The sequence below is a fragment of the Aythya ferina genome (genome assembly GCF_964211825.1).
Source record: "Aythya ferina genome assembly, chromosome: 9".
In the NCBI taxonomy this organism is placed as follows: Eukaryota; Metazoa; Chordata; class Aves; order Anseriformes; family Anatidae; genus Aythya; species Aythya ferina.
The window spans coordinates 27,841,622-27,867,147 of NC_140305.1; the positions used below are offsets into that span (position 1 = coordinate 27,841,622).

Sequence of the window (25,526 nt, forward strand, 5' to 3'; positions counted from 1 at the left end):
TGGAGTGGTCCTACTGTCTTCTCAAAGTGCTTGAGAGTCAGGTAGGAAAAATACCTCAGATCTGATAGAGCATAGGGAGACGCTAACAACCAACTTATGCCATTATTTCCCCCACTAATATACTACTCAGTCTATTAAATGTCTCTGCTCCAAAACAGGAAACCCAAAGAGAACTCAAATATTTAAATATTTCAGCATTCATTTTATACCAAAATACGTTATCCTTTTCAAATAAAATACCATTGTTTCGCTAAATGAAGACAGAAGAGTAGTTTTTACAAATTACCTGCTGGCAAATAGTTCTTAGCACATATCTAGCATACTCGCTTAAACTAGCAGTTTCTATGGAAACAGCTTTTCCACATGATTTCAGTGTGTGAGAAGAACCCCACATTTCATCCTCATTGAGGTCTTCTAATAAGCCTCTCATAGTGAAGTCCTCGCTCTTCAAGGTGTTGACACTGCTGCTGCCAATCTCGGCATCACCTGCAGAGCAAAGGACACAAGCACAGAGTGAACTTTACCCAAGGCCCCATGCCTCTAGACAGGGACATCTGCACAGGCACAGGCAAGCTGAGGAATAAAACAGGAGTAACAGGAGTAAAGCTTTTTCTTTAAAAAAAAAAAAAAAAAAGCAATAAGTTTTAGTGATCTGAAAATCGCTACGGCCAAAGTATTGTCTGCTTGCTTCATTTTGCATGGTATCTTTTTGATGGATATTTCAGAAGCAGAAAAACATTTATACAGATCAAGCACAACTAAAACCGCCGTGCTCCACAGGAAAGTGGAGCACCTTCGAATGCACGGACTTGCTTTGGCAGATAAGGAAGTGTTGGGTTACTCATTGTTCTCAGATGTCTGATTTTTCCAAGTCTTCTCTCTTACTTTGATTTATTAACACTCCATAGATCAAGAGACAAGTCTCGACTGATGGTACCCTCAGTTGTCTTACTATAAACTTTTCCACCAGAAGGATGGACCTTCATGGGAATGGAAAAGGGCAGCACATGGTGAGGGAGCCCTGGCAAACATGGGAGAGCTGATCTTCCCTGCAAGGCATCAGCTCAGCTCTGCACCACCATCTGCCTGAAACAAGCAGGGGTGACCAATGGAGCAAGGAAAAGCAGTTAGGACATGATGCAAAAAATAAGACCTGTAACAGTCTATGTTAAAACTGATGTTTAAGGCTTTGCAGCCATGGACAAGAAAGTAGATGCAACTACAGCATGTAGAAGTGGAGAAAATAGCAGAAAATAGCCCACACTACTGCATGTAATAACACCCTAGAGTCTGTGAGGCCTTCCAGGAGCATGCAGGTAAAGCAGGCTAATATAGCCAAATTGTTAAGTCAGCACAAACTCCTGTGGATCACACCTGTTTGACCATATATGATAGTTATCCCCTAGAAAACCTCTCAGTTTACCACCAACATCAACTAACATGGCATGACAAGGCGAAATGGTTTGTTTAAGCACCACATTAAATATTTACTCTTTTAAACATCCACTTCCACACCATGGCCTCTGCTTATACATTATGCTAGGATTTCTTCCTAAAATCGACAACTACCAGCAAAATATTAAAATAAGGAGACTGACAGTGTAAACTGACAGACATGTGAGTTGCAGTGAAGACACAAATAAGCTGTGTGTCCAGATCTTCCTTCTTATCACCCTGCACCAAGACCCTATTCAAACCATGTCCCTGTGTAGGGATGAAACAGCAAGTGTTCACACTGCACAGTGTTAGTGAAGAAAAATAGCAGATCTCAGCACTCTAAAGAGCCAGAGAACATAGATAATGGCCATAAACGTATTTCAAGCTCACTTTCAATCTATCAGTCCATCTCTGCTAGCTATTTCCTTAACTTCTTTCCCAACATAGTCACGTTGTTAAGGACTATGAGGTTTTTGAGAGTACTGAGACACTGACCAACAGAGAACATAATGTTAGTACTCTAGCTGGAGGTATACCTCTGTTGGTATATGCACATCTGGGAGAACTTGTTTGTTTAATTGGACGTTTACTTAGCTCCAAAAATACACATCACCACAGTTCCCCAGAGCTTTACCTGAACTTAAGCCAAATCAAAACTCTGAGATAGTTATTTGTTTGAATAAATATTACACTCCTTGTTCATGGAGAGTTGCTTTGCTTAGCAGTGATTCTTTTTTAAGTTTCTCAATGACTGACAGACACAATTCGTGGAAAGCACAGAAAAAGGTGGGAAAAGTGATCTGAGACCTTATTTCCTCTTGAGCGTGACTTGCCTGAATTTGAAGCGTACTGGGACTTGGTGGCAGGGGAGGTCAAAATGTTAAAAAGCCACATCTGCTTACAGGCTCATCAGCTGGGGCTGACTCACCAGAGAAAAATGCTGTCTCTTGACCTGTGGGGGAAACACTACTCATATGCTACAGAAGCACATACAGCATCTACATTTTTCTTCTGTCACCGGCGCTTTTCTTTCCCAGTATATGTGAAGTATCACGGTACAACTTTAACCCAAGCCCTAGAGCAAAAACATTACGCATGGCTCTGCATAATCTTACCAAGCATCAAAATTGCTTTTAAGACTGCAAACACAGCTCCCACTTCTATACTGTTGTGAGCAGCAGCCAAGAGGTGACGATCACAAGAAGAACGAATTCCAGGAAATAATTTCCCTATGGAAAGAAGAGCAAATCTTTTGGAAAATGGTTATGCTTTACCATCTAAAATTTCCTTTGTACAAATTCCTTTTCATCCAAAACAGCTATAGAAACACGATAACTGAATGAAGAATCGAATGTCATAACTGAAGACCAAAGGGTAAGTCGTTAAAATCAAGTGGGATACGTGGTGTTCTGGTTTTGGCTGGCATAGAGTTTGTTTTCTTCGCAGTAGGCTTGCATGGTGCTATGTTTTGGATTTGAAATTAAAACAGTGGTGATAACAGTGATGGTTTTGTTGCTGCTGAGCAGTCCTTACAAAGTCAAGGCCTTTCTGTTTCTCACACTGTCCCACCAGCAAGGAGGCTGAGAACGCACAAGAAGTTGGTGGGGGGTGGACAGCCAGGTCACTGAGGGCATGTCAGTGATGGCATTTGTCTTCTGAAAAAAACATCATGCATGTTCAGCCCTGCTTTCTTGTAAATGGCTGAACATCTGCCTACCAATGGGAAGTAGTGAATGAATTCCTTGCGTTACTTTGCTTGCATGTGCAACTTTGGTTTTATGTATTAAACCGTCTTAATCTCAACCCACAAGTTTTCTCACTTCTGCCTTTCCAATTCTCTACTCCCCTAGGGTGTAGTGAGTGAGCAGTTGAGTGGGGTTCAGCTGCCCACCAGGGTTAACCCATGCCACATTGTTGTGATGTATTAATATCGAATATTAAAATAAGTTATAATTACTTAAATAGAAAAAGGAGCCAGTCATTTCACTGTTTCTATATAAACAGCAAATTTAGCCACAATGAGATGTTGAAGTGTATTTTGGTTTTGACTTTACAGATGTAGGAAATGACTTCCTTTACCTAGTCTTCATAACAAATGAGGCAAAATTAATTAATATAAATGCCTGTTGCACTGTTAAGCCTAATCCCACAGTTTAGAAGCAGACTGCAAAGCCATCAGTGAATGCTTTTTCTGACTTCAAGGAGAAGATACACAGACTGAAAGATAGGGAGGGAGAAAGGAAAGACAAATCTACCACCTTTCTGAAACGGTCAACTGAGCCACACACAATAGAAGTCTGCAATGTAGTCACATCTTGTTTGATCTGTACTACCTGCTAGAGTTCTAACATGACTCTCCCTTTCCATTTAAATTAATTTCTATTTCTAGGGAAGCCTGGAGCCACGTGATGTATTTCTGTTATTCAGACAGTATTCACAGCCTTTACTTATTTTGTTCAAATTTGTTAAGTGAGGTTCATTCATTTCTGTTGAATGAAGAATGTTGAAAAAGAAGCTACTATTGCTTTTAGATGGAAAAAGTTGACGTCACTTAAGAGTTTAAAATAATTTCAGGTTATTTTTGCCATAGAAATAGTCTTGTCATCAAGTTTTCTGAAATGCTTAAGAGTCAAAACACACGTTATTTTAATGGTTATTTCGTTTTAACTGTCAGGTGCTTGTTCCTTGCCCTGTTCCTTCCTCTTTTGGTCTGTGGCAAAACCACCCAAGTCAGACCACAGAATACTCAAATTTTAAAAAATTATTAAAAAAAAATCCAATAGGAAAGATACATTAATGGATTTTGAGGACGGTTTTCCTCATGTTTCTTCTGTTGGACTAGATGTTTTACTGTGCCTTACTTAAAATCACATATAATTTCAGTTTACACACAAGGCTACCAAGCTGCATTATGTGTATTCCTATCAGTTTCTACATCACTGCAGGATGACCCACATGCAGCATGGACACACACAGGACATTTTTCCAACAAATAATAGTATACATCACCTTTTAACTAGAGAAAAATCTGTGATTTTAAGCAGGCTGTAATTTCTAATTGCACCATGGATATTTTCACACATGAAATCTGAAGCCACCCAAAAACATCCAGATTCACTCTCTGAAATGAAAGGACCATGCAGCAGGCAGCTTACCTGTTTCCTGTGGAAAGAGGCAGACCTGGGGTGTCCTGAAGAGGTGTAGGAGAAGCCGACAGGTCATCCTGGCCCCAGGCTCAGCATCCGGATCCCCGCAGGCTATGGAATATGGGACATGGACATAGGGCATCTACCCAGGACCTCACAAGTCACGCTGGCAGGCCTGGAAAGGTTCTAATTCACAGCCCCATTTTAAATGTAAATACAATAATTTCATCAACAGGAATCAGCATTTATGGCCTTCAGTCATTAAAAAATAAACAAACAAACAAAAAAACACAGGAAAGAATAGTATGATTTTTGTTAAGCAAGGGACCTAATTAATGGCAGAAGAGAATACATGGCTAAACTGCCTTTTGATAGCCAATGAAGAAATAAGAAAAACAAATCCAGGCAGAAAATGAAAAGAAATGGGATGTGACCAACAAAGGGGACCATAGCCGCTGTACTCCAGGGTGGATGCAAAGATGGTGCCAGAGAGAAAATTGATGCTAGAAGGAAATGAGAGAGAAATGCACACTGTGGGCTACAGAGGATACATAGAACAGGTGAGCTTCCAAAATGTTTCACAGCACAACCCAAGTAGATCTGGCAGACATTTGGTGATACTGCATAACAGAAGAGGACAGAGCATTGTCAACAAATCTGACAGCACTTGTCAGCTGTGGGTTCTCTGATCTAACCTGGCAGCACTCCTTTTGCGAACTGCAGGGACATACACGCTGTAATGTACAACAGGTGGCGTTTCACTACTTATTCAATCATTGGAAGCTCACTAAAAAGTCTTAAGTTTTTCATTCTAAGTTTTTCTCTGAATACATTCTTACCAGCTGCAAGAAGAGAAGGCAGTGCAACGTGCTGAACTACATCCTCCAGAGAAAAGCACTGCCGGGCAATCAATATAGCAATGAAAGTGGCCAGGGAATCATGGAATGACAGGTCACTCACCTGGAAAGAAAAACATTGCTATGCTTCACGTGGCAGTGCACATCTTGCTGCCATGATTATTAAAGAATTAAATATTAGAATAAAGAGCAAAATGTACACACATATGCATCTGTCTCCACATTTTAGTGCATTACCAAACTTTTAATGACAAATAATGATAGCTTTGAACTAAACTTTAACACAGACCTATTTCAAATAGCACAAATTAATTCCAAAATTAAACCCACTCATCCTATAAAAACCTGGGACAATTTTATCATTCTATAAAAATTGATAATACCAACACTCATTCCTTAGCTTAAGGACAAGAATACGTCCCCAATGTACACAGCTGCAATCTGTTCCTAAATTGCAGATCAATATATTGGATCAGATATTGAATAACGTTAGTCACCATAATCCTGCTGACTTAACAAGGCTATGGTAACTTATACCAGTTGAGTTAAGAACAGCAAAATGTACCACAAACTCTACAATTTAAGAACCAACACCGAACACGGGGTCTTTAAAACAGTTATTTACACATCCATCAGCACTTCAGGAAAAGTATGCCAACATCTGCTCCTTTCCAAGAGCACCTCCAATATTCTGTAACATTCCATAATAAAGTAAGAAAAAAATGCTGACAAAGAGAAATCTCTAAGCACTGCCCAAATTTTACGTTCATGCTGAAGATGTAGGGAAGAATAAAAATCAATCAGGAACCTCATGAAATGCCTTGAAAACTGATGGACATAGGACCAACTTTGTGCCCAGCATTATGCACTGAATGGAGACCTTACTATACCTCTAAGTGCACCTGAGGTAAGTAAGTTTAACAGGTACTTTAGAAGACAGTGTGGACTTACATCGACGCTGCAGAGCAGATCATTGAAACCCCACACATGATTTGAAGAGCAGCAAAGAGCTTTTACAACCCCTAGCCACTCTGAGCTCAGCACCGTGCAGCATGCCGTCAGCTCCGCACAAAGGTTTGCTATGTCATTAATCCTACGAGAGAAGAGAAAAACAAATACAGAAGCAAGATCTTTTGAATACAATTAATATTTAGGTCAAAGGAAATCGATGTCTGACAGAAGAACCGGTGTTTCCTTACTTAAGGGGAGGGTAATGTCCAAAGGTGATTACGCTCCTAGTACATGTAACCTAGTGCGATTCGGCTGTGGACAACTGCCGCACCTACAAGCAACACGCAGCTTGCACTCACACACAGCAGCGTGGGACCTTTATTTTCTGTGAGCCCAACTCTGTGCACCTTGCCCTGGTACTCGCTCCCCTGCCTGTGCTGAGCCGCCCAAAAAGAGGGACGGAGAGCCAAAGCCCCGCCGCCCGCAGCCCCCCGCGGCAGATGGGTGCCCTCCCTCCCTGTCCAGGCACGCGGGGCTGTGCTCAGCACGGCCCTGCAGGCAGCAGCTCTGTCCTCGCTCACAGGCCACCGGGCAGCAGTGTAGGTGGTGCATGGCCCCAGCCCCCGGGGCGGTGCACTGCGCCAGCCCAGCGCTGCTGCTTAGGGGGAAGGAGAGGGACACGAAATCAAACGGCATGAATGGATTTCATTTGACCGACTGCACACTGTGCAACGTGTGATTCAGTGTGTGACTCAGAGTTGGGTAACACGGCAAAAAACAGAGCAGAGCTGACTCATCCCAGTGCAAGTTATTTTTTCCCTGTTCCACAGCGAAACTCGTTCAGCCACATGTGGATGTTGCTGGTCTACAGAATCGCTGCTGCTTGGCTGCTCTGCTCTCCAAAGGTGCCCCCCATCTCCTAGATGGCTTCAGACTGGGGACGGGGAGAAGGGTACAGGAACAGCACACGCTTTGGGCAGAAGCCAATCAGGAAAAGAAAAAAAATCCCCATTTCCTCAGGTTTTGTGATCTGTCAGTAACCTTAACAAAGATGGTCAGCTACTGCTGCACCTAGGCCTAACTATCAGGATTAAGAATTTCTTACTAAAAATTGGAACATAATTGGAACAGAACAGCAAATTCTGGTGATTTTCATTGTTTAAGAGGAATAAGGTCCTGGAGGCAGGATAAATGCTAGATCCAAAATTGGTGCCCACTTCAACCTGCATCAGGGACTGCAGAACAAGAAACTAGGGCAAAAAGTTTCAACACCGTAACGCCGCATTTGCACAAGAAGACGGTCTATATACAGAGGAAAGAGGAAGCAATTGAGAAAAGAATGTATGAATTATGACAGAAAATGTACTGTCAGTGGAAACCTCAATGCTGATGTTAGTAATTTTACTGCACGAGTTCTTCACAATACTTCTTGTCTGTACCTTGAGATCATCTAGAAAGATCTAACAGCCGTAAGGTCCAAGAAGTGACACACAGGATCAGACAGAAGCTGCACGGTATGGTGACAAAAGGCAGCACCTGCTGGTGTCAGAAGACAGCCACAGCAAAACAAAGCAGGAAAACCTGCTAAGTGCTGATCTCATCCTAAACTTGAATTGTTGGAGAGCTGATGGAATCATGCACCATGAGGTCTAAACTACTCTTAAAATATAACTGACAGTTGTTATAACTCTAGTAGCTTCTATTTAATAAAAGTTAATACTTTATACAAAAGATTTTGACACGTTACATATTACATGCAAAGATGAATTTCACTATGAAAAATTAAATTACGATATTTAATGATTTAAACATCAATTGCATCAGAAGGAAGCAACCTAGTGCAGAACCTTCCTTCATTTACAGGCATCTAACGGTTAAACACTGTGCTGGGCCATCCTACCTGGAGCAGTACACCTACTGGTACAAAAAGCTTACTGCTTGTCCTACAGTGAGTACTTCCTACTCATTAATCCCTTCTGTTAAACTATGCAGATTGATTTAATGAATGAAAGTGAAGGGAAACTGACAAAATAAGCTTTCAGCAATCACAAAGAGTAATGAATGAAAATGATTGCAACAAAGACACAAAGCAAGCAGGCGAAAGGAAGCCTCACCTGTATCATGTAAAAATCCATACAGTTCCAATTCCAGAAGGGTTTGCCTTACCTTCCTGCATCTTGATGCCCCATACACACATTCATTAGTGCATTGCAGACAAAGCTGTAGCGGTTGGCTGCGTTATCACTCAGGATCTTGCCCAGCATTGAGTAGTTAATGCTATGAGCTGAAGGATTCTCGATAAAATCTAGCATGAACTCTGGGTCCCACAGCAGATTGGAATTTGAAGGCTGAACATTGCTGTATATTGTTTGCTTCACCTTAGAACAGGCACTACTGAGGACCAAAAAAGAGAGAGTTGCCCAAAAAAAGTATTTTGCACAAATACTATTGAACATACCATGTGGGGGCAGAAAGTTCTAGTTTGATTACCATTCTGTACACAATCTCGTTTTTATAAGAAGCTTCTATGACATCTACTGCCATGGTGAGTGGCTGGATAAAGGAACCCACACACGTTCCTTTTGCGCAGTAACTTCCCAGAACACCACAGGCCTTTCCAGTGAGCTATAATGGTGCTTCGTAACACTGCTCTCCCTCCTCATTTGTTATGACACAACGAACTGCAGCAGCGGTAAGCAGAATTAGTTACAGGAAAATGTAAAAACTTATCTAACTTACCTCCCCCCTATATCTAGTAATAATGTGACACAATTGACAACTTTCTGAAGGATGAAGTCAGTAAACAGAGAAAAGATACATAAAAGTCATGTTTTGGCATTTAAAATTATGACAAAAGACCAAGAAATAATAAAGGCTAGCAATACCTATATGTTAATTTGCTTTATTTGGTGGTGGGGGTGGAAACATAGAAATATACTATTAGAGAAGAACATAAATTTCACACACAAAATAGTCTAAGGAGTGTTTGTCTCAAGTGTTAGATCTTATACCATAGCTGGGAACAGCATCCACACAGACAAACTTCATTGATTTTCTATCCAATGTTAGAAGAATTTTGGTCAATCTCTTGCAGTATTACGGAAAACAAATCAGCTCCATTAAAACCTATGAAAGTGAAGGCAGGGGGAGGGTCCAAAGCTGTGTCACGGCTGCCGCAGCAGCTGACCCAGTGCTGATGGTCCCCACTGCCCTTGCACCACACGTGCTCCCTGCACTGCTAACCACAGCACAGCGAGGAGGGCCCCCAGCAATAGCTCCTCCACGGCAGGTACTGGCACAAACACAAGGACTTCACGGGCTCAGGTCCACGTGCTGTGCTGCCGCACTTGGCACACGCAATAGGATTTCATCCATAAAGGTAAAGCAGCAAAGGCAATGGGGTATTTTCCATTGACAGCAAACTTAACTGAAAACAGGAGTCTGCATCAGCCTACAGGTTAGGCAGTAATAAGAAAAATCGCGTTACCACCCACCTGAAGAGGTCTCCAAACTTGCTTCTCAGGTGACTACAGGATACATACAGGTCATAGAGGTAAGCTAAAATACACCTTTCTGGGGAGGAACATTCTGAGGGATTAACAACGTGCTTGACCACCCCACACAACCTGCAAAGATAGAAACCATTCTGAGTCCATTCCAACACAGCTTAGAAATGCATCTCATCCTGTTACATGTTGTATAAACCCCATTAGCTAGGTAACATGATTACAAACGTTGCATCTACAAACTGATGGGCTCATTTGAAGTTTGGTGTCACCTGTGAGTTTACATGGGCTCCAGAGAGGACAGACAGAACTCCCTCCAGGGAGGGGAGCCCAGGGAAGAATCAAATGAATGGGTAAAAAAATGAGATATACAACTCCCACCTATTCCTAGGCTACCAAGGGCACAGGTCATACCAGCAGGAGGGAGCAGGCTGCAGTTGAGCCGTCTGCTCGGCATTAGAGCAAGCACAGACCTGAGCTTGCTTGCAGCCTTCCAGCAATGCTGCAGCAGCTTCCAGTGCCATGCACTGCTTGGTCTCACTACCTGAACCTACACACATTTTTTGTTTAGAAGAGAACAGAAGAAATACTTTTTTGGAAAAGTGTAGCTGCCACGTACCCTTCGAATACTTGCGCAGTTTGCTCCGAGTTGAGAATGAGGCAGGCATGATAACGCCGCAGGACAGCAACAATGCAAACACACAGTCCTGTTGTGTAGCTTCCTGCCAGGCTGGATGACTTCAGCAGCAGCTCTGCCTCCACAACACTCAGCTCGTTCAGCAGCTAAAAACACATACACAAAAACAAACAGCTGAAAATAACTTCCAACTTCAAAAAAATAAATTAAGGAAATACTACATGGCAAGCCAAAACAAAATCTTTTTCACTAAAGAACAAAGGAAAGAGGCAGCAAAATCAACTGTTACAAGTACAGAACGTCCCTCAGAACTATTTTCAGAAGAACACAATATTTCTGGCACCTACATGCTTTACAGTGTAATAAGATGCTTGCGCCTGAAACAGTGAAGCCCATACTAAAATATATTGTGCTAAAATAATCCATTTTTTTATTAACTATATATATATATATTTATTTTTTTTAAATAAAGTAGATCTGTTCACTGCCCGTAATGGTCAGCGAGTAGGACAGAAGGGGAAGTATCTGGGTAGTTTTTTCAGAGGTTAGGAAACTGAAAGAGAGAAAGTCTCATGACAGCAGATCAGGAGAATATAATTGGTTTGTGTTTTTTTTTTTTTCTTTTTTTTTTTTTTCCTGATTTTACTTAAAAATGTATCACAGCTTTGTCCTGATGAACGTATTAATAAAATTAACTCTTCTTACCTGTATTGCAAAGTCTATCAGTCCATTGATGTTCAGTGCTGGTTCCATGAGATCAAAGATAAGTTGTATGTGGTGAGCCAAGGGAAGATGATATGATGTTCCTGAGGCAAAACTAGTTATTTGTTCGAGAACATTACTGGAGATCTGTGAAAATAAATGTTGAAAAGTTGTATGATAACTGACGACTTCTCAGATACACTAGTGCTCCAAAAGTACTAAATTTGTTAATTGGTAATAGCAAATTACAGCATTTTGCAGATAAAAGCACTAACAAATCATGCATAAGTACAGAGTATATCTTTACCATCATGCAAGTCAGTTGTAACACTTTTATTTGCTACATAGACAAAGCAGAAAAATGCTGGTCTACTGCTTTATAGCTAAATGTCAAATTGATATTAATACCTACAATAATTACTTTTTTACTCTGTGGGATCTTTTTAAAATTCAATTTTTGTTTAAAGGAAAGACAAAATCTATTTTCATCCTACTGTGTTGTGCTGTTTTATTGAAATAATTACTCAAACGATATCCTGCAAACAAAACAAATGTAATGAATTCATTCAGAACACCAGATCTAGTGATGTGTTATAAATTAAGTATCAAACACGAACCTCTTTTACTTTGTTTCTTAGGCTAGCCTGAGGTTATTGAAAAATACTTTAAAACAGTAACTAGAAGTAATGAAAACCTATGCAGATACATTTGCACATAAGTCCTGATACAAATCAGGAAAAACGGGCTTGTCATTTAAAATAAGTTACGTTCTCAAGTCAGCCCCTAACATAGTTTTTTAATGCTAAATGTTAACTATAAATTTAAAAAGAACAAACTGTACTATCCATCTGTTTCTCAAAGAGACAGTCAGTTTGTTGCACAAATACATAGAAGAGAGCTCACCATCCTACATGCACACAGATGCAGTAACATACCTTTTACATACACGAGAGATTGACTGACAGGTATCTAATTTACCAGTGATCCCTAAACAATAATATTAACTGAAATGGAAAACTGATTTCAAATTTTTCACTTAAAAAATCATGACACCTATAACAGCCCTCAAAGCTTCTTAAAATTAATAAAAAAGTCCAAATAAACCAAAACAAACCACCAAATACCTACTGAAACAGATATTCTAAAATGCCAGTGTACATTTTTTTCTCTTGCCTTCAAAGAAGCAGTGCACTCAAAATTCTTGGTACATACAAAACATTTCTAAAAACCTAGATTCGCTTCCTATTTGATCTCTCTACAGCAGAATATAAAAGGCTACAATTTTATACATGGGAAGTACCTGAGATGTCACCTGATGTTGATCAAAATATGACAGTTGCTGTAGTTTTGTGAACACCGTCTCAAGGGTTGGAAATGCTTCTTGTTTGTTCTTCCTGGCTTTTTGCCCTTCATCCCCAACTTAACAGATAAAAATATTTTGGTTATTTTATATCTAATGGAGCCCTAGTAGCTCTGCAATATTACTGCTTTATAACACAGTTAAAAAAATTTAAAGCTTCACTCATGACTACATAAAACCCTTCTTCTCTCAGTTTTCCAAAAATACTTGGGGTAAATACAGAGCATAGCAGGTAACAATGTAAAAGCTACTTTAAGATTATTCCAGTGCAAGAAGGTGCTGTTCAATAATAACTGACAAATAGTCACATTGTGTTACTAGGAAGGTAAGGAATATGTGTGTAAGGGCTGGCCAGTATCTCATATTCCAGGCTTTAGCCTAACGGCAGTGTTGACAGCCAAACTGCTATACTGCTAAATAGGGATTTCTAACCACAGCGCAGGGATTTCTAACCACAGCAGCCTTCTCCTGTCCCGGTGCCGCGGCACAGCAGGTGCACTCTGTGCTGTGGGAATGCAGCACCTCACCCAGTGATCGTCAAGGGGAGGAAAGCCAAGGTAATGATCAACATGCACAGCTTCAAACTTGCTGAGCACCTCAGCTCCCGTGATCTTCTCTACAGGCTACCGTACAGCACTGTTAAAGCATTTACCACCCGTTTCAGTAGTGCTCTTCTTATTCAGAATTTTCAGGATGTCTTTGGTAATCTTCTTCAATTGATGTCTTGCTTCGTCACGCTCCTTACCAACACCATAAAGAAGAATCATGCGCTGGTTACACTCATGACTTGAAGATTCATCCTGAAAAGACCAGAAGGAATGAAGCCTCTTTTCTTTATTATTTTTTTCTGTTATCACTTGCAGAAACCCAATAGCCCAGACTGCAATACACAATAACAAACTCTTCATCACAACGGGCACCTCATCTGATTATTCACATGGAGAAAATCACTGAAAAGGGTTAAAATACAGAGGGAAAAATGTAACTTCGTATTATGAATTCTATAAATATCTGTAAAGACAGAGTCAGAAGATGCATAAGGGTAATCACCCTTAGCTGCCCCGTGGATTGATATTCAGTAGTAAGTCAGTAAATAAAAGATGTCTAGAAACTGCATCACTTCTCTTGCTACATACAAATCCATTAAAAAGAAGATGCACCCCAACAAAATTGTGTTCTGTACATCCAAAAGAAATAGACATACGTATAGTTCACTTAAATTCTAAATGGTTATATTTAGTCTTCTACTAAAATATATTCCATAATGTTGATGCACAATAACTTAAAAACTTGGAGAACTGATTTGCAAGTCATATAAGGTGTAAATATTTCGTGCAGTAATATAATTACCTTCTCCAATGACTGTTTCTCTTTAAAAATGAGATTACTTAAAGTTTTCAAACAGATAAGGCTGTGTACAAAAGTCATACTAAACAGCACGCACCACACAAATCACAAGGCAAAAAGATAGCAGGCGGAAGTGCACTCTACGCTCACAACGTTGCAGTCTTACAAAATACATGACCTCTTTTAAAAATAGTGTCTCTGTCAAAAGCAGGAAGTAAACCTCAAATTATCTATAAAATTCTATTTCGCTCTCAGTTCTAGAGGAAACAAAAGGAGAAGCACTGACAGCATCACCTGGAATTTGCAGCTGTCTCTCTGGCTGAGAAACCAGTTCAAGCCAGAGGAAGGTCTAAGTGGCAGATCTGGGATGTGAAGCTGTTCCTCTAGCTTCTCCAGGCTCCCAGGGACTTGCACATGAACACTCCTGCCTGCTGCCACAGCGTGGAGCGAGAGGAACCGCAGGCGACCCTCTGCCAGCAACGTAAGCTTCCCAACACAGGAAACACACGAGATTTCATCACTTCTCAACAGCCCACTACGGTAATCTCCTCTGTTTTATGGTTTATTTGTTGGTTTGTTTGTTTGTTTTTTTTTCCTGATATTGCATGTTTAGTGAATACTTATTTTGTTAGGATGACACTCAGCAGTGAAATCTGTCATGTGCTTCACAGCAAAGCAGATTTAGAAATTCCTCTCTAAGTCCTACAGACAGAAATAAAACTTTGCAGGTCTGTGAGAAAAATGCTGGGGATACTCAGGCACTGGCTGACAAAGCTTCAGCTCCTCCAGGCGCCTTATTTTACAAAGACAGGGATCGTTCTGAACGATAGCAATTTTTACAATTGCATCATTACTCACCCGAAAGCCGCTCCTTTGGTAATACCAAATTGACCAATTCAACACCCCTGCCTGGCTCCTTCTGGCACCCAGTTTGGATCAAACCCTATCGGACCAAGGCTTTCAGATTAGGAGCAAGTTTTCCACTGAGTCCCTGCTACGAGTTAGGGGGATGCGCACGGGCGGGCGCTCGCGGTAAGTGGCCGGGCGATGCGCTCTGTGGGACAGCGCCAGCAGCACTGCCGGGGGCCGTGAGCCACCAGCACTCCCACGCTGCTTTGGCACTGTGGTTCAAGTCAGCAAAGTTTGAGATCTATTTGCAACATGACACTCGATAAAGTAACTGATTTAGAAAACTGACAGGATAAACTAGTAGTGAAGTTATACATTAATACTTAGAATACAAATGCCTTTTACAGACCGTGCTGGCAAATGTGTAACCCCTGCAGTAAGATGCTGCTAGCTATCTAACTGCTGGCATGCACAACCAAAGAGCAGCCACTCATGTCTCACCTCTGTCCCCCTGGGAGAAGCACACAGGGACTCGGGGGGCCACGTACACCCCCTGGACCCAGCCCAGTGTTGGGAGCACGGTGGCAGCCTGCAAGTGGCTGCTCCCACTGTCTGGCAAAGGGCATGGGGGGAAAGGGAGAGAGCAGCCTCAAGGGTAACCAACAGCAGGCTGGAGTAGTGCCTCTGGGAAACAAAGACAGCCAGCCAAGCAGAAAAAAATTTAAAAAGGGACATTTGATTACTTTTTACTTCAGCCTGGCACTGTTAAATCTGCAGTCAAAAGGAATTTAGCTGCCATCTCTCTTCCACACTACGAAGGATGTGGAAAAGGATGTTTCTCCTTCTTCCTTGTGAGAAAAGGAGGTAGTTTGTACAGCCGCGTATCAGACAGTGAATCGGCAGCCCTGCCGGCCCACACGACGGCCTCGCTGCTGCTGCACTGAGCTGCTGCAGGCCACCCTCCCCGCTCACGGCCCCACCGCCTGGCCCAGCCAGGTGGAGCTCAGCCTGGGGGGGCCCTCCTGGGGGTCCCACCCGCCCAGCCCCTGCCTGCACCCCCTGGCCAGCCTCCCCCTGGACAAACCCAACATCCTTGGTCAGATAAAAACCCACCTGGCAGCAGTCAAAGCGCCACTGGAACTGTACCCAATGCAAAAATTAAAAATAGACTAAAAATGCTGAAGTCTCACAATAGATATAAGACCCACTTGGTTTATTTTTTCTTTTGTTTGTTTTCACAAGGAAGGTGGGAAAGACAAAATGCAAGTGAAAGCCACAAACAACTTCAGCTACGCTGGCAACGGCAACAACTGCAGCAGCGATAACAAAATCAGTCAGGTCATCTTTCCTTTGCTTTACACACTTCTCTTCCTGGTGGGTCTCACTATGAATGGCCTGGCAACATGGATCTTCTTTAAAATATCCAGTAAATCCAATTTCATCATCTTCCTCAAGAACACTGTCATTTCTGACCTCCTCATGATCTTGACTTTTCCATTTAAAATCCTTAGCGATGCGAAGTTGGTACCGTGGGTGCTGAGAGGATTTGTGTGCCAGGTCACCCAGGTCATATTTTACTTCACCATGTACATTAGCATTATGTTTCTTGGGCTAATAACCATCGATCGCTATCAAAAAGCCACTTCACCATTCAGAACATCAACCACAAAAAGCCTTTTTGGTGCCAAGATCCTGTCCACAGCAATCTGGATATCAATGTTTACTCTTTCATTACCCAACATGATTCTAACAAACAAGGAAAAAACATCTATGAATGTAAAGAAGTGTGCCCTCCTGAAATCTGACTTTGGCTTAGTCTGGCATGAAATCGTAAACTATATTTGCCAATTTATCTTCTGGGTTAATTTAGCAGTCATAGTTGTATGCTACATGCTCATAAGTAAGGAACTGTACAAATCCTACAAAAGGACAAGATGCACAGGAAAAGCATCTAAAAAAAATGTAAATCTGAAGGTTTTTATCATAATTGCAGTGTTTTTTATTTGTTTTGTGCCATTCCACTTCACTAGAATTCCCTACACTTTGAGCCAAACAAGAGACGTTTTTGAATGTTCTGCTCAGAACACTTTGTTTTACTTAAAAGAGACCACGCTGTGGCTGACATCACTAAATGCTTGCCTAGATCCATTCATTTACTTTTTCCTTTGCAAATCATTTAGAAAATCCTTGCTAGACACGCTACACAAACACACAGAATCGCCAGAACTCCGAGCACAGATGGCAGTGCAGAATGAAGCAGACGACACAGACGAGACACCACTCTAGCACCATGTAGGGACACTAACCATGTCCCTACTTGGCCACGTACACTTATTTGGGAGACAAAGGAAAGCAGTAAAATCCTGCTGAAGGTCATCTAGAATTTTGCCAACACCTTTACAAATTGCCCTACAGATGAAGCACAAGCACACTGGAACCAACATCACTGGTTGCAGAAATGGCAAAATTAGAAAGCTTGAATAAAACAAGAGCACCGTCTGATCACAGACTCCGTGCTTGTCAGAATTTCTAAGGAAAAAGTTAGAATTTATAGTTGGAGCTGCAAGAAAAAATTAAAACAGAGTCATGAAATGCTACAGAACAGAAGATGACATGCAGAGATTTTACAGAAATAGCTTAATTTGGGCCAGAGTAAAGTCCATGACAACACAAGAGCCAACAGATGTAAACAAAGTCCACAACAAACATAGTTTTTAAATACATGAAGTTCTTACCTTGCATGCAACCATAAGATAAACAGAAATATATGACATATGTAGGTAAACTACCTGTGTAGATTTTTGGGAACAATAACATTTTGCTTATCTCATTACATGCTTGCAGTTCCTAATCCATTGACCAATAATTATTTTATGTCAGAGGAAATTATTTCATCACCAGGCTTACCTTGATGTCTGTTCAATCTTCAAATCCTTCACCTTATTATATGAAAAATAAAAAATGTACACTTTTATAGAGTGTATAATGCACTGGAAAATGCACAAAGATTCAATCTACAGAATACTTAGATCTTAGTGAAAGAAAAACTAATGGTAAAATTTTTACTAATTATTAAGGGCAGCCTGTTTGCACTATACAAGAATTGTAACTATTTATGCCTTTTCATTTGGAAAAGTGGGAAAAAGGAGAAAGGTATTCTCAGGAACAATTATCATTGTAATTACACATGAAAAATACGCAAGGCAAATGTAATAAACTATGTTTCATTTAGTGTAGCTGCAAAACAGCTCCCAGCCAGAAAAGACGTTCCAGCAGCAAACAAGAGCTCAGACCTGCCCCGAGCTGATGTCCTGCCTACACCTCTCCAGTAGTCATCTGGTCCCTGGCGGGGCACAGGGAGCTTTCAGGATTGATATCCAACTTCCTAAAACATCAGAACACAGTTCAATTACTTCAGCACTCAGCCTTGGAGCCGATGCATCTCTTATAACCTGCCTGCCAAAATCAAGGATTTCACAAACTTTTTGTGTACGGCTTATGCTGATTACAATCAGTGCTAGGTCACGCTGCAGAAGCACCATTATTTCCCTGAAACCAGCAGAGTTCATTTTTGGCAACCACCTGGGCCCAGGAGACTGCCCAGCTCCCAGCCGGTGCCTGGAAGGGACTTGCGGGATGCCCCTTTTCCACCTAACACCCATTCTCCACATTCTTTGCACACACACAGAGATTTATTATTTAATTATCTGCCAGCTGCTCCTCCTGGTCAGATGGTGTGCTCAAACAACAGACACTGCAGCTCCCTGCATACCACACAGATGTCACTGATGCTGCACGCAGGCACTTAGTAGCTGCCTCTGAAGCTGGCGGCATTGTCAAGGTGTAAGAGAAGAAAACGTGGAAGAAGCTGACTTGGCAGTTGGTAATAGGATATTGCAACAGTCCATCTCAGCTTTATATTGTCTTTGAGGCATGTGCAGAAGTCAGGTCAGGCAGCTAGGGGCATGTCAAGCTGATGATGTTGGAAAGGGTGACTCCTCAAGGCACTGTGCTCTCTGCCAGACTTTTAACATCAACATCAGCGTGTGCACGTATGTTAAAATGTACATGCCAATACACGGACATTATCAGTACAGCCACACATTGAGAACCTCAAAAAGCAATCCACATCTGCTCACAGAAGGACGGCTTCAACATGAGGCCGTTCCCACACCACACCAAGCAGGAAGCCAGAAACAGCTGACACAAAAGCAAGATAAATCACATTACTCAAACAAAACATTCTGTTTAAAGAGAAATGCATTGCATTCCAACATAATGCATAACAAATACATAATAAACACATAAAAAATAAAAAGATATCATGAAGCAGAGGCAGCTTTTGCCAGAAAGAGAAAGTCTCTATATTTGGCATGCCATGTCACCCGGCCACACTGGCATTGAAATGAACCAGAAATGCCATGCTGAAGATCAGAAGTAATGCTTAGGTTCCTGTGTGGGATTAACAGTTCCACAAAGAAAATACACCTCACATTTTAAGATTTTTTTTTTCCTTCTTCTCTTCACTGAATCTTCACCAGGAATTCAAATATTAATTATTGTCCAACAGATTTCAAAGCTTAACTGTTCATTTCAGTGTAAACCATAAAATACAAAGACTGAATGCGTTTTTTCTTGCCTTCGGTGGTCTATCTAGCCAATTACTCAAGCTACAGAGGGAGGGTACCATTTCTGAAAATGTCAGTGTACATGATTTTGTAGCCAAGTAACCTCAGTGCTTCATCCCACTTTAACAGTAGCTTTGAGCAGACTTTCTGGTGATGGATATGGCCAAATAGCACTGTCCAAATCATGGGAATTCACACACATAAGCTACATTTGAAGATTATCCTGAGAAACTGTCAGGAAACGTTCTTTGTTCATTCTTCTCACATCTCTAAAGGACCCAAATAGTAATGGCACAGTGTAGTTGATCCACACAAACAAAAAGCCAGACAATGTGCCCACCTTCACAGATAGGGTCATTTTTTTTCTTTGTCAGTAGAGAAGAAGGTAATATACTTTTTGACAGAGACCAAAAGGAAAAGAGAGGCAACAGCAAACGTGATTAACTAACTTGGATGGTAAGTGGAAATGAGGAAGGAAACAACACATCACCACCAGCAGAAAAAGTTTCTTCATTCTACACATTTCCCCATTCTTAATACTTTGCTTGAGGCTTCTGTCAGCAGAGGAACAGCAGATGAAGTGGAGATAGCCAAAGACCCCTCTTCAAACCAGCTGCTGCCAAGTTTGCTCAGGTACTTGCACTATTGGAGCGTTCATGTGGTATGACGGGGCACTTGGGCATCTGGCTTTCAGAGATAGGAGGCTGATAACCAGCGGTGTGCATCTTATTCTCAAAAACATTATTTAAATATGTGCTGAGAAAGGAAAAATGGTACATGCTTGGTACAAAATACCAGAATTCACCTTCCCAAAGGCACCTTGGTTTTCAGCCACAACTCTAAAATTTGTATTCAATGTTAAAATACGTGCCCACATAAAGACAAATGGTTCTCTAGGCGTTGTGCTGTTATACCTCGCTATTATGTTATCTTAGGCCTCTATAATGAATATATACCATTTCAACTTTTCATTAGACATTAGTATGTAAACCACGTAAACTTTGACAAGGTTTAGATTTAGTATCAGCCAGTCTGTTTAATGCATGTTCCAGAGTTTTTGTGTAAATTGTATAAACCTGCTAATCACTGCCAGGAACATGTCATCTTGAATACAAACTGTTACGCTGTATGTTTTCTCTCTGCTTTTCACTCAAGTCTATTCTGAAAAATGGAAGACTTTGCGAACGAGAGTACCATCAGTAACTCCAGCGGAGCACCCTTCTCCACCCCGTGCCACCGAGACACCAGAGTTACCCACCTGGTCTTCCCGGTACTCTACACACTCGTCTTCCTCCTGGGACTTGTACTGAACAGCCTGGCTCTTTGGGCTTTCTTCTATATTCCAAGCACATCAACTTTCATTGTCTACCTGAAAAACACCTTAGTATCTGATTTTATAATGACACTGATGCTTCCTCTGAAAATCCTGACTGACTCTGGCCTGGGACCATGGCAACTCAAAGCCTTTGTCTGTCGCTTTTCAGCCGTAATATTTTATGACACCATGTATATTAGCATAGTGCTCCTTGGTCTCATTGCTTTTGACAGGTTTCTCAAGATTGTGAGACCCTTTGGGAAGTTCTGGGTGCAGCATGTGACCTCAGCAAAGATCCTCGCAGGCCTGGTCTGGTTCTTCTTCCTTGTTCTCTCTCTACCAAACATGATCTTATCAAACAAGAAAGCAACACCGCAATCCGTAAAGAAGTGTGCCTCGCTGAAGAGCTACTTTGGGCTCAAATGGCATGAAGCCGTCAATTACATCTGTCAGCTCATCTTCTGGACTGTTCTCATTCTTATGTTTCTGTTTTATGTAATTATTGCCAAAAAGGTATATGAGTCTTACAAGAAAACACAGAAGAAAGAAAACAAAAGGGAAAAAAAGGTCAAGGGGAAAGTATTCATCATTTTTACTGTGTTCTTCTTATGCTTTGCCCCCTTTCATTTCAGCAGGGTTCCCTACACCCTGAGTCAAACGACAACCCGAATGGAATGCCATCTGCAGAACCAGCTCTTTGTCGCTAAAGAAAGCACTCTTTGGCTGGCTGCCACAAACATCTGCATGGACCCTTTGATATACATGTTCTTGTGCAAACCATTTGTAGAGAAGATATTATGCAGGAGAGTAGGCACATTTCAGAAAACAGTTCATACAAATGCCAAATCCGAACTGGACACACGAACGTCGGCAACTGAACCTTGATTCTGTAGCTCATATTCATTTGTGGGTATTTGTATATTGTGGAGAAGTTAAAAAAACAATGTTTTACTTCTGCTGTAGAAAATTAAAGGGCGGTGGTACTGTAATACTACTACTAAATAAAAGCGGGACACTGGATTTCCATATTTATGCTCACCGCTTAGCTTTGATAGGCAAAAAGCTGTCACTCACATTGCCACCCCAGATCTAACACTGATCTTCCCCCAAGCTCTGCCCTCTCATTGGGATCACCGTCACTAATCAAAGCTGGGGAAGCCCAAGCGTGTCTTGGTTGTGCCTGCCCAGCCACGGTTCTGCTGCACTCGCACCACAGAGATCTATATCACCTCAGTCAGACACTAATGCGACTTCACAGCTGTAACCACACCAGTCTGAATAAAATAAAAATAAATAAATAAATAAATAAAACTGCATTGGTAATGCATAAAACTAACAGTGATCAGCTTGTAGTCTTGCATTGCTATTGTGGCTCTGCGAAGTTAACAAGAACTAGAATGCCTTCGCTTAAGAACAAGATACCGACTAATTCTATCTGCTTTAAACAAACAAAAACAAAAACCCTTTCTTATTAACACTTAAACATCTTATTGATAGATGCTTCTAAAGACAATTTAGCTTTATTTGGGAATAAAACACAGAGCTCTTGATTTTGTATGTCTGTAATTTCCCCCCTAGGTGCCAGCTCAGCTGGCCGGCTGTAGGGCGGGGAGGAGGAGCCGTACCTGACAGAGGGAAGGAGGACACGCTCCATTCCCATCCCTCCCTGCCTCTCATACACATAATTACTTTCCTGCCACCTAACCCTGTTTCCTCATCCTTCCTCTCCACCTCCGATGAGATGTTTGGGGAGGACATGGTTCTGCAATACCTCAGCCCCCAAGCATATGCCATGGCTGGTTGGCAGAGGACCCAAAACTCCCTGCAAAGAGCAGCCCTGAGCCGTGCAGCACGCACCCTACCTCACTGCCCACCAGCAGGCAGTGCCCAGGAGCCTCCCCTCGGTCGCGTGTTCTCCCTTCCCAGAGCTGATGAGTGGAGAAGAAAAGGCAGCAAGCAGCACTGCCTCCCCACTCAAACAACCAGCTCCAGCTGGCTCGTGGTGCTACTCACCTCTCCAGCAGCCATCCCACCAGGGAAGTCCAAATCTACCACGCCTGAAGAGAAACTGCTTGTAACCCAAAGCCCTGACATTTATTCCACTGTTTTAAGACATGAAAGAGACACCAACCATTTATTGACTCCAATTCTAGAAAATACACTTGAAATCTGTTAAAACTACCTTAGACTTCAGCCAGAAGCTTTCTGGCTTCTCCAACAACCCTCTTCTATCTCTGCTTGTCCCTGACATACCCACAACCCGGGGACTACCTCTTCATGTGCTGCTCAGGCAATGTGGCACTGCAGAAGGGGCCTCAGGGAAAGCATCACAACTTGCTCTCTTCCATCATCCCTACAGATTATTGTAACTGCCTTCACCTCGCCTGCCCCACTGCACTGTGCCTGGACGCTCACCTCCTGTGGCCCTTCTGCTCGGTGACACTGTGGGACAGAGATGGGAGAGTCCCCAGCGCCTGGCTGAGAATCAGTCTCGGACCTTACCAACAAACTTCACTTCTCGAGCTCTCTTGCTAGCTTTGTGTCTTTCTCACGTGTGCCAGATGCTTTGATTACTACTTGTTTGTTATTTCTATAACTTTAAATATTTACAAAAGCCCAATGCAGTCACGTAGCTTGCTCCATACAGCCTGATTTTTTCAGAGCTGTGTTTAGACTACTGTGTATTAATTACATCTGCCTTTAGGTTTCCCCAGCCTCTGCCACACAGGTAGATGTGTTATTTAGCAATTTCAACTCTGTATCTTCTCTACTAGGCGCGTTACATACTTTCCATAAGTATAACACCCTCTCACAACTGGAAACTGAACTAAACCCCAGTCAGCTTCCAACTGGTTCTGAACTTCTCCATAAATCAGTGTTCTCTCAAACAGTGTCTTCCTCTCAGGATTAAATGCTACTCAGGAATTAAGTCTTCTCTCCCACACACATGCAGTGTTTAACAGGATTAATTTGGCTACTTTAGTTAAAGCAAATATATTAAATTCTTAGTTATTAAAATACTACTGTAGCAACTGCATGAAGAAATGTACAGAGGAGTCTGAAAATGTTCCACTAAGCCTGCTGACACACACGGCAATTAATGTTGTGGCTGAAGCTCAGCAATGGGGGAAGACAGCTTTTACATTAGCTGCGATATTCAAGCAGGCAACCTCCCAAGGAAATCTGCGTTCCTGAGCTTTGGGTACACTAGGGCAGAACCTAGCACAAACCTTCTAATTTCTACTGCCTGGATCACAACATGCCTATTTCACACTGTGCACAAACCCAGCCTGGCAGCACACGCAGTTAAGCACCAAGAGCCTGTATGTAGGGGTGGGTGTAACCCAAAATGGGATGAGGTGCTCCTTAAACACGGGGTGTGCCAAAGGTTTCAGAGGAGTCTTAATCATCTGTTTCTCAGCAGTAGCATCTCAGGTAAAGGGGAGACAGATTTACCAAAATCTGCCACAGAGAAATGCCAGCTGACTGCAAGGATATCGTTTTCAGGAAAAGTCCCCTAAATTCTAACATTTGGGATCTTGCACTTCTTTTCCGTCAGTTTTTAGACCCCTGCCTCCAGGCAGAAGTAAGAATGGTAACAGTTAGAATATCTCAAAGTTTAGGTCTCTTCTTTTTTCAGGTTCAAAAAAGGCTAAAGCAATATTTTAAATCTTACACGAACTGAGAGAGATTTCAGGAAGAGGCTTGTCTCAGACGGGGAAGCCAGCAGCCCGGACCACCGCAGCGCGTACCAGCAGCACGGCACAGGAAGCTGCGTGGCTGGGCTCTCCGGAGTTCCCCAGTGCCGCTGAGGAGGGTGTGTGATTCCATACAGTCGAGCAGCAAATTCAGAGGTAGTCACCATTTTTCAAAATCTGATTTTTCTCCCAACATAATTTGGAAAGATTGGTACTGACACTCGTGCCCCTGGAGCTACCGGGACACCTGTGCTTCTAGGTCCAGCTATTGTACAGGACAGAGCAAACACGGGTGACATTGAACATCCCTACTACAGTCCATCATCATCATGAGGCCGCAATGAGGCTTTTCCTTTCCACTTCCAAGTTTTCGTTTGCTTGGCTTGTTTGTGCTCCAGACTACAAACAACACACAACCTACAAACTAGAAAGCTGGCAGCAGGCCTAAAACTTGTTCAGACAAATGAACTTTACTCCAGGCTCCCATGCTCCTGGCTTCACGTGAAAACTATCGATGCTTATTCTCAATTTTTCTACAGGTTGTTGGGTTACCAAAAAGGGAACTACAGGGCACCAGGCAGTCAAGTTTTGCAGGAAATCAATGTTATTTGGGCCCACAAAGGCCAACTGTACTTCTTATTTTGCTTGCTTTTAAGAAAATATATTACACCTTTGCCTAATATATCCACCTTTTTAGCCTTTTAGGTTTTGCATCAGACCGCCTCTTCTCAGAGGGACAATAAACACCTGAACACCTAAAGACAAATTTTGCACTTCGTATGTGCCCTGACTCTCCAGTACCACAGTACAACCCTCTCCAACGATGCTCATATGACTCTGAGCACTGAGAAGACTCTCACAGCTCTACCTCAGTTAATTAGAAATGCAAAAAAAATAATTTGCATCATGAATAAAAACTGGGAAGCCAAGCCAAGCAACCAAGATGTTACCCATACGACTACACACAATCACACAGGGCCAGCAGGGTGCATGTGAAGACTGAGGGCTCTAGAACTGCCTTACACCTACAGAAAGGATCCGCCAGCCATGGCGTGCACCTTCCAATCAACAGAACATGAGGAGCTCGAGGATG

General features: G+C 42.1%; 3 protein-coding genes across 18 annotated transcripts in view; 2 read left to right on the forward strand and 1 right to left on the reverse strand.

Moving 5' to 3' along the window:
• MED12L (mediator complex subunit 12L) overlaps positions 1–25,526 on the reverse strand; it is a 180,192-nt gene that overhangs the window by 77,224 nt on the left and 77,442 nt on the right. For 14 of the 15 annotated variants that reach the window (XR_014695904.1, XM_084529391.1, XM_084529397.1 and 11 more), the window contains 11 exons: positions 13,249–13,396; positions 12,537–12,655; positions 11,240–11,383; positions 10,517–10,680; positions 9,886–10,017; positions 8,558–8,785; positions 6,392–6,533; positions 5,423–5,543; positions 4,593–4,694; positions 2,553–2,666; positions 287–486 (listed from right to left, as the gene is read on the reverse strand). Coding sequence is in view for 14 of the 15 variants with exons in the window: in XM_084529391.1 (XP_084385517.1) it covers positions 287–486; positions 2,553–2,666; positions 4,593–4,694; positions 5,423–5,543; positions 6,392–6,533; positions 8,558–8,785; positions 9,886–10,017; positions 10,517–10,680; positions 11,240–11,383; positions 12,537–12,655; positions 13,249–13,396 (1,614 nt within the window). In the remaining variant the exon portion in view is untranslated. The remainder of the gene's footprint in view (positions 1–286; positions 487–2,552; positions 2,667–4,592; positions 4,695–5,422; positions 5,544–6,391; positions 6,534–8,557; positions 8,786–9,885; positions 10,018–10,516; positions 10,681–11,239; positions 11,384–12,536; positions 12,656–13,248; positions 13,397–25,526) is intronic. The other variant, XM_084529395.1, reaches the window with a different exon arrangement.
• On the forward strand, positions 14,160–17,266 carry P2RY12 (purinergic receptor P2Y12). 2 transcript variants are annotated; one of them, XM_084529403.1, is made up of 2 exons: positions 14,160–14,483; positions 16,035–17,266. In XM_084529403.1, the coding sequence occupies exons 1-2, from the start codon at positions 14,358–14,360 to the stop codon at positions 17,076–17,078; spliced, it is 1,170 nt and encodes a 389-aa protein (XP_084385529.1). In that variant the 5' UTR covers positions 14,160–14,357; the 3' UTR covers positions 17,079–17,266. The 2 variants fall into 2 exon arrangements, with proteins under 2 accessions (XP_084385529.1, XP_084385530.1); XM_084529404.1 differs by having other exon boundaries at positions 14,199–14,483; positions 16,039–17,266.
• P2RY13 (purinergic receptor P2Y13) lies at positions 19,556–21,755 on the forward strand. The gene is made up of 2 exons (XM_084529406.1): positions 19,556–20,053; positions 20,576–21,755. The coding sequence occupies exon 2, from the start codon at positions 20,589–20,591 to the stop codon at positions 21,618–21,620; it is 1,032 nt and encodes a 343-aa protein (XP_084385532.1). The 5' UTR covers positions 19,556–20,053; positions 20,576–20,588; the 3' UTR covers positions 21,621–21,755.

Excerpts from the sequence above, each read along its gene's own strand:
- P2RY13 (XM_084529406.1), top strand. The coding sequence starts at position 20,589 with ATGGAAGACTTTGCGAACGAGAGTACCATCAGTAACTCCAGCGGAGCA.
- P2RY12 (XM_084529403.1), top strand. The coding sequence starts at position 14,358 with ATGAACACTCCTGCCTGCTGCCACAGCGTGGAGCGAGAGGAACCGCAG. Across the intron at positions 14,484-16,034 it reads CTTCTCAACAGCCCACTACG|GAAGGTGGGAAAGACAAAAT; the intron begins GTAATCTCCTCT and ends TGTTTTCACAAG.